The sequence below is a fragment of the Mastomys coucha genome, unplaced genomic scaffold (assembly GCF_008632895.1).
Source record: "Mastomys coucha isolate ucsf_1 unplaced genomic scaffold, UCSF_Mcou_1 pScaffold18, whole genome shotgun sequence".
NCBI classification, from domain to species: Eukaryota; Metazoa; Chordata; class Mammalia; order Rodentia; family Muridae; genus Mastomys; species Mastomys coucha.
The window spans coordinates 88725947-88734818 of record NW_022196900.1 but is presented as its reverse complement, the minus strand read 5'-3'; the positions used below and the strand labels follow the sequence as shown (position 1 = coordinate 88734818).

The 8872-nt window shown below is 42.2% G+C and overlaps 1 protein-coding gene across 3 annotated transcripts in view; it reads left to right on the top strand.

Moving 5' to 3' along the window:
- Phactr4 (phosphatase and actin regulator 4) overlaps positions 1-8872 on the top strand; it is a 79554-nt gene that overhangs the window by 23665 nt on the left and 47017 nt on the right. For 2 of the 3 annotated variants that reach the window (XM_031378924.1, XM_031378922.1), the window contains exon 1: positions 6789-7060. The exons of the other annotated variant lie outside the window; for it this stretch is intronic. In XM_031378924.1, coding sequence (XP_031234784.1) covers positions 7015-7060 — 46 coding nt within the window. In that variant the 5' untranslated portion in view covers positions 6789-7014. Of the gene's footprint in view, positions 1-6788; positions 7061-8872 lie in introns of those variants that run through there. 3 annotated transcript variants of the gene reach the window in all.

The following is an 8872-nucleotide window of genomic DNA, read 5'->3' as shown; positions in this document are numbered from 1 at the left end:
TTCTTCCTTTCTTTCTTTCTTTCTTTCTTTCTTTCTTTCTTTCTTTCTTTCCTTCCTTCTTTCTTTCTTGTGTGAGTGTGTGCATTTCAGGTATGTTTCTCTGGAGGTCGGAGGAGAATTTGGATTCTCTCCTCTCCTTCCCCCATGGGGCCCTGGGCATTGTGCACAGGTTGTCAGGCTTAGCTGCTGTGCCTTTACCTGCTGAGCTTCCTCACCAGGCCGCGCCCTCTTAGTTTTTCTTCAGTTCAAGACACTAGCCCATGCATAGTGTGAGTGGTCTCCTAGGTTAAACGTCCTTTCTGACATTTATTTATTAATTAATTTAGTGTGTTGTGGGAATGTGCATGCCACACCACCTATGTGGCAGTCAGGGGACAACTTTGTGGAGTTGGTTCTTTTTCTACACCTTGATGTAGATTCTAGAGGTGAACATCAGGTCTTTAGGGTTACGTAGTAAACCATTTGCCAGCCTTAGTTAAACCTTTCTGGAAATACCTTCTAAGTAAAGCCTGAGGTGAGTTTCCATGGTGATTCTCTGTCCGGTCAAGTTCATAGTGACAAGTAAATACCACATGGCTCTTCCTTTGATTCTAGGTAGGAGTAGTGCCTTTAGGTCTTGGTGCCTAAGCCGGGGCACAAGGAGTATGAGGATAGTACTTAATGGTTGTTGGATCCTGTTTATTTCCTTTTTTCTTTTTTTTTTTTTAAAGATTTATTTATTATATGTAAGTACACTGTAGCTGTCTTCAGACACACCAGAAGAGGCCATCAGATCTTATTACTGATGATTGTGAACAACCATGTGATTGCTTGGATTTGAACTCAGGACTTCTGGAAGAGTAGTCATTGCTCTTAACCACTGAGCCATCTCCCAGCTTGGAACCTGTTTATTTTCTATTTATTTTATTTTATTTATTTATTTATTATTTATTTGTTTTTTTGAGACAGGGTTTCTCTGTATAGCTCTGGCTGTCCTGGAACTCACTCCGTAGACCAGGCTGGCCTTGAACTCAGAAATCTGCCTGCCTCTGCCTTCCAAGTGCTGGGATCAAAGGCATGCACCACCATTGCCCGGCTTTATTTTGATTTTTCAAGACAGGGTTTCTCTGTGTAGCCCTGGCTATCTTGGAGTTCACTATATAGATCAGGCTGGCTTTGAACTCACAGAGATCTGCCTGCCTCTGCCTCCTGAGTACTGGGATTAAAGATGTGTGCCCACTGGCTATTTACTTGATATATTTTTGAGATAGAGTCTCACTCTGTGGCTTCCACTAGCCTCAGACTCAGGCAATCCTCTGGCCTCAGCCTCCAAATTTCTGGGACTGACAGGCATACGTCACCACCCCTGTGGGATCATGCTCTGTTTAAGGATTCTTCGTGAAAAGAAATAGCTCTCAGGTTGAAATGACAATCACCAAGCTTGTTTCTTGGAATGTTCTGTTTTTTAGGATTCATATTTATCCATAGCACTCATAAAGCTTTTCAGAAAAGTCAAAATAGGATTATACTGGCTGCTTTAGCACAGACAGATAAGCATATGTGCATGTTGTCTGAACTTTCCTCTGATTTATTAGACTGTTTTCCTAAGGCATGCATACGTTTGATTCTGTTTTAAAAAAGAAACTTAGAAGCAAAGGTGTGTGTAATGTAAAATGTAATTTTCTCTTTGATTTAAAATGTCCTATGGAAAATTTTAATTATATACCCCCCCTCATACTTCCTGTGGTTCTGAAAATTAAAGGTTTTGAAGGGAGGGCTATTTTATACATGAAATTAGCAAAGTGAACTTGACTTACCAGCTGGAGTGAGTTTGCTGGAAACAGCATTTACATGGCCACTCTTAGTTATTTTGCAGGAATTCCTGTTGACTCACTGTGGTGCCAGGTGTTGATTACTCAGACTTTTTATTTAGAGGAGGATAAAGGCTGGATTCTTCTACATATGAGCCGGAAAGGAATGCCCCTTAACCTGAATCCTTGCTAGAAGTTCTTGAATAACTTTTTCAGGTGCCATGGTTATTCTCAGTTACTGTATGCGCAAGCTACATGACGAGGGCCGATTCTGCACAGATTCCCTGTCTCCTTTACTTGGAGACAGTTTGTGAACCAGCTGAATTGTAAAGCCTTATGAAAGAGAGAGAAGGAAGACGGAGCAGCCGTAGTTAATTGTCATCCCTTTGTCACCAGCAGTGACTGCCACTGTTAGGAAACATTCAGCACATTGCAAAACCCTGCAGTGGCCCTCCATTCTGTCCACCCAGTTTCTACACATCACTGGCATCTCCAAGTTCCTTAATAGAATTCAGTTGGCTCTTCCATGTGCTTTGATAAGGCTTTTTTTTTTCCATTAAAAGACTAAGGCTTCTTAATCTCTTTCTCTCTTTTTATTGGACACTTTAATAACATTTTAAATGTTATCCCCTTTCCCGATTTCTCCCTCCAGAAGCCCCCAACCCATCCCGACTCCTGCTTCTATGAGGGTGTGCCCCCACCTACCCACCTGATCTCTTTTATTGTAATTATAAAAAACAACTATATTCTGCTCATGAAAAAAAAATAGAGTAGAAAAAAATTGGTGGCCAGTGAGGTTTATTAGTAACAAAATTCACTTGATTTTCTTTCTTTTTTTTTTTTTTTTTTTTTTTTTTTTTGCCTTATTTGGTAAACATTGACTCTTGATTCATTATAGAAAGTATACAGTGGTACACCTGACCAACCTTTCCTGGAGCCTTTTTCTTCCCCTAGCAGAATATTGAATTGGATAAATCATTGGTTTAACAGAAAGGGCCTTTGACAATAATTTTAGTCACTTGTGTAGTAGCTCATATGATTTTTTTGTTTGTGTATATGGTGTATATATAAATCCATGTTTTCTTGTGTGTGTGAGCACCCAAGTGCAAGTATACATGTGAGCACAGATGCAGACTTATGTGGGGGTACATACATGCATATGGCGCCCAGAGTCCTCGCTGTATCTCTTCCTCTGCTGTGTCAAGCTCGTCTCATGTGTGATGTGTGTGGTGTGTGCATGCAGGTGCCAAAAGGGGACATTAGGTCTATTCATCTGTTGCCCTCTGTCTTTTGTTGTTGCTTTGAGACAGGGTTTCTCTGTGTAGATCTGGCTGTCCTAGAACTCCTGTAGACCAGGTTAGTCTTGAACTGAGAGACCTGTGTGCTTCTGCTTGCCCAGTGCTGGGATTAAAGGCACACACCACAATATCCCAGCTTGTTGCTCTCTGTCTTATTTTTTGAGACGTAGTCTCCTACTGAACCCAGAGGTCCCCATATCCACTAGGCTAGCTGCCCAGTAAACTGTGGGTTTGTCTCTTGATTTAGTCCTACAATCAATGAGTAGTTAACTCCATTCACAGGTATGCCTAATGCTTTTTTTCTGATTTGATTTGAAACAAAGTGATCCCTAATTCTTCACTTCTGTCACATAAAGAACTTAGCATTTCTGTTCTTTCATGTACTCTTTACAATCCTCCTGTGCAGAAAATGAATGAGGATTTTTACTCTGTGTGTGTGTGTGTGTGTGTGTGATTCCTCCACCCAAATAGGGTCCTTTTTTTTTTTTTTTTTTTTTTTTGAGACAGGGTCTCACTATGTAGCTCTGGCTATCCTAGAACTCACTTTGTATACCAGGCTTGGCCTCAAATTTGCAAAGATTTGCTTGCTTCTGCCTCCTGGGTGCTGAGATTCAAGGACTGTACCATCATGCCCAGCTAGGAATACATTTTCAAAATTTAGTATGGGTATGCCACCACCTTCCCCCAGGTGAGTTTCTTAGCAGCTCTCATGATCATTTGGGATGATAGAATGCTTCGTGGTTGGCACAGTTTTTCTTGCCTCCATTTTGCTCATGCTCTTTGCCCTGATGATCTTTGAAACAGGGTCTTGTTTTGTTTTCTTTTTGTTTTTTAAAGATTTATTTATTTATTATATGTAAGTACACTGTAGCTGTCTTCAGACACACCAGAAGAGGGCATCAGATCTCATTAAGGATAGTTGTGAGCCACCATGTGGTTGCCGGGATTTGAACTCAGGATCTTCAGAACAGCAGTCAGTGTTCTTAACCGCTGAGCCATTTCTCCAGCCTGAGGTCTCGTTCTATAACCCTGACTGCTTGAATTTGTCCTTTCTCCTGCCTCAGCACCTAGAATGCTGGGGTCACAGGCAGGTACATTGTCTTTCGCTCCTAAGATTCATAAGCAAAGCTTCAGATTTATTCTGTTTCTTGGTGGGGCCGAGTCTAGTGCTTGCCTAGCATTCATGGGGATGTTTGAAGGGTAGGAGACTCAGGTTGCTGAAGACTTGCTGCATGTACACTGTGCACTGGGCTACTTCCATCAACCTTTGTTAGTTAATTTCAAGATAATGCGTCATGGTCCTTGCCCACAAGGAGCTTCTAGACTACTAGGGAATTGTAAAATTATTGCAGTTCAGGGTGGTGTGTCCACCAAGACCATTGCCTAGTCCAGTGTTCTCAACCTGTGGGTCATGCCCCTTTGGGGATCGAGTGACCCTTTTATAGGGGTCGCCTATGATCACAGATGTCAAGTAGCAATGAAAATAATTCCATGGTTGGGGGGTTGGGGTCATCACAACATGAGGAACTGTATATTTTAAATGATCACAACATTAGAAAGGTTGAGAACCACTGGCTTAATCCATTCTTTTTGTTTGATTGTTTGGTTTGAGCTTTTTGAGATATTGTCTTCTGTAGCTCAGGTTAGCCTGGAACTTGAACCTTCTGCCTCTGTCTCCCAAGTGCTGCTTTGTGCCATGGTGTGGAAGATAATGTTCTTTGTCTTTCACATAATGTTTCTTGATATTTGTTCTTTTTCTTACCCGTTATGCCTTCTCAGGCTTCCTATGCTCTCCCCAGCCCCTATGTACTGGTTATATTTTGTGATAGATAGTTCCTATTACTATAAGCACCTAAGGAAAAACCTTGTTTTGGGTGCCACCATGGTACTAGGCACATAATCAGTGTTCAGTGAGTCTCTTGGAATTCTGTTTGCATGGTTAAGGAAAGCCTTCAACCAAGGAAGCAGAATTTAGGCAGTTCTTAAAGGATGAGTAGATCCTCTCCACCTGTGTTTGAGAAAGAAATTCCAGGCTAAAGGAACAATATACACAGATGAAAAACATGCCAAAGAGTTGGCACAAATGACTAGGGAGGCTTTCTACCACGTGTGAGATGGCTGCTGACAGATGCTACCTACCACTGGCAAGAATCCAGAGTCCAGTAGGCAGATTGTCGTTGTGTCATATCCTGGAGTGTTTCTAGGCTTTTCCTTGTTATGCCTTAGCATTTTAGTCATTTCTTGTTACCATTGAGGCTTTCTGTTATTTGTTTTTCTATCAAGACTGATAATAAGGACTGGGGATGTGGCTCAGTGCTTGTTGTGTAACCCAGCATAGAGCACAGAAATCATTGGAGCTGTAGAGGAAGACAGACCAACATCAGCTGACTTCTGCTTCCACACGAGCCTCTGCACACATGCACACATGCACATACTATACCATACACATATACAAGAAGTTGATAATAGGGGTTAGGAGACCACTGAGATGGCTCAGCAGGTAAAGGCACTGGCCACCAAGCCTCAAAACCCAAGTTCTATCTCTAGGATCCACGTGGTGAAAAGAATGCTTTTCTGAACTCCACAGGTATGTGTTCTCTCACACACATACACAAATAAAGAAATGGAATGGAAGTCTTTTAAAATTGGGGCTGGGAATGTAGCACAGTTGCTGGACCAGTGCCTAGTATAAACAGAGCCCCAAGCCATTCCCAGCATCCCATAACTAAGTATAGTAGAACAAGCCTGTAATGCCAGTCTAAATTCCAGCACTTGGGAGGCAGAGACAGGAGGATCATCAGTTTAAGGCCAAAGGAGGAGGGGGTAAATAATGATACATTTTTTTACTTCAGAGATTCCAAAGAATTTAGGATATATATAATTATATAAATATAATATATATTAGATCTATTTTATTTTATGTGTTTTGCCTGCATGCATATATGTGTTCCATACGCCTGGTGGCCACAGAGCTCAGATTGTTGGATCACCTGGGACTGGAGTTATGCATGGTGTGAGGTACCATGTGAGTGCTAGGAATGGAACCTATATTCTTTGTAAGAGCAACAAATGTTCTCCAGCCCCAACACACACACACATACACACACACACACACACACACACACACACACACACACAAAAGCGAGCGTAAGAATGAAGACCAGATAAGGGACGTAATAAATATTCAGTCCATATACAACACACAAATTATAGAATAATTGGATGCTTTGCAAGTGAGGCCATATCTAAAATGTGCCTTTGAAATGGACTATTTGGCTGGGCATTGTTGGCGCACAGCCTTAATCCCAGCACTTGGGAGGCAGAGGCAGGCAGATTTCTGAGTTTGAGGCCAGCTTGGTCTACAGAGTGAGTTCCAGGACAGCCAGGGCTATACAGAGAAACCCTGTCTCAAAAAACCAAAAAAAGGAAAAAAAAAGAAAAGAAAAGAAATGGACTATTTGACTGTTCCTCTGAACCATGCTGATGGTGTGGGGTGTTTTGTTGTGATTAAATGTATAGGGTCTTTGCTATACTTTGAGGCAAGCTTCCTGTCTTCTATGGCTTTGAGCCTGGAGGCTCCAGCTAAGCTCAAAGTCAGGAAAAGGAGGTGTGGGCTTTTGGGCTGTGCCGCTGGCAGCCAGAATGTGGTTGGCTGTCTCCTCCCCTTCCGCACTGCTGCTCTACACACTGTGCACTCTGGAATGACAGGCATCCCTGGGTGAAGAGAGCCGGTGTGAAGACGTTTGTGAGAACCACGAGTACCTGTGGCCGGCAGACAGAAACTCCAGCTCTCACGCTGTTTCCTGGCATTTGGTTGTAGGCGGTACAGGACTGCCGGTCCCTTATGCGGATTTGTCTTTTAAGAGAAGTTTACTTTTGTCAGAAAGAGTTTGTTGTCGTGGGATACATCTAAGACAATTATAATCATGGGCCAAGCCGATGTCTCCAGACCGGTAAATCCAGATGCAGTTGGTGAGTAATGGAAGACAGGAAAATAGACATCTGAGCAGGAGCGAGGCGGGCTTCCAGCTGAAGTCGGTGTCTCTTAGGAATTGAAATACAAGGCTTTGGCATATTTATTAAAGTTTGGATGAAATGAATGAAAAATGTAAAGCTGTTTCTACGTGGTTAAGCTTGTTTGCCTTTCACAGTTTTGCCTTACTTGCTTTCTGGCCTTCTGTTTTAAGATTATACTACTAGGATGTTACCTATTTCTCTCTTGCCTTTGAGGAAAATGATTACAAGAGCTGTTCCTTAGAGGTCAGAGGTGTCTTACTGGTACTCTGCAAGTTCAGGTGATTGTGAAGTGTGTGACATAGAAGTAAAACTCCCCCTTCTAAAAATGGGACCATTGTAAAGGTTGGATTAGATTTTTTAGATTTGTTAGACACTTTCTAAGACTTTCTCCATTGTACAAGTGCTTGTTCCATATAAGATGCTTTGCCGTATGAACTTGTGAAGTGTTGCTGTCTCGGGCAGGGCTAGCTCAGACTGAACAGGAACTGCGGCTATGGCTCAGAGTTGGAAGTGTGAACTGACGAGGTCTCCCATCATCTCAGTGAGCACACTTCTCCTATCTTTGCAGGGTGTTGTAGCTGCTGCTGCTGCTTAATTGTGCAAATGGTTTAAAAAAGAAGATTGGGAAAGGGCAGGCCAAAATGTTGAAGTTATTTCTGGACACTGTGCTGTTTAGGGAAAACTTGTATAAGGTTACTTTGATTTAGGAAGCATCAGGAAGTCTCCTTTTTTTCCCTCCACTAAGAAAGAGAAGGTCTAAGCTGGCTGTTGTGGCACACCTTTAATCTTAGTACCAAGGAGGCAGATGCAGGTGGATCTCTGCTTTTAGACTTGCCTGGTCTACCAGTGAGTTCCAGGCTAGTCAAGGCTACATAGTGAAACCTGTCTCAAAAAAGCCCAGTAAGATAAGGTAAAAGTTATGGTAACTAAAGAAACGTAGACAGGTTTAGGAAGTAGGGAATGCCTCAAATGTGTCTGATGATTTGTTGTAGTTTAGTTTCTGATTTCCCAGGGAAAGTGTTTTTCGGGTATTTCTGAAACTGAGCACATGGATGGTAAAGTGCTCACATAGTCACAGACTCGGGACTCCAGTCCACATGAACCAGTCACTTGCTTTCCACTGATCACTGCGCTAAGTCTTTCTTAGCTCAGTATTTCACTTTTTAAAAAGTAAAATGCCGTATAGAAAAGAAAAATACAAGAAACTCTCAGGACCACTTTCCAGCCTGAGAAAGTAAGTTAAAACAGAGAGGTGGACGGGGTACACGTCAGTAACCCCAGAACTGGGAGACAGAGGCAGGAGGATCAGGGACTCAAGAGTCAGCTGGGGCCAGAGAGTAAGTTTCAGATCAACCTAGGTTTTTGGACACCCTGTCTCACACACACAAAAATTTTATTAAATAATTTTTTAAAATCATAAGCCAAAGTAGAACTATCCCAAGCCTCTGCCTTCTCTCCCTTCCAATGACATGTTGCTTCTTTGTTCCTAGAGCCAACCTCCTCCTATATTTGATAAATGACCTGCTTGTGCAGCATCAGCTCTTCCTGTGGTTGCTGCTCCATAGTTCTTCTCTAACAAATACTGTGTGATCTCAAGTGCTGGCAGGCATTTATCCTTACCATGAAGAAAGACAAGAGAATTTGGGAAAGCATTAAGTTGTTGAGCTGCTTTAGTTCAATGGTGTGGACCTTTATGAAGACCATCCATCTAATCTCTATACTGATTACTGTTCTTTTGCTTGTAAGAAAGAACTAAGGGGGGGGGGG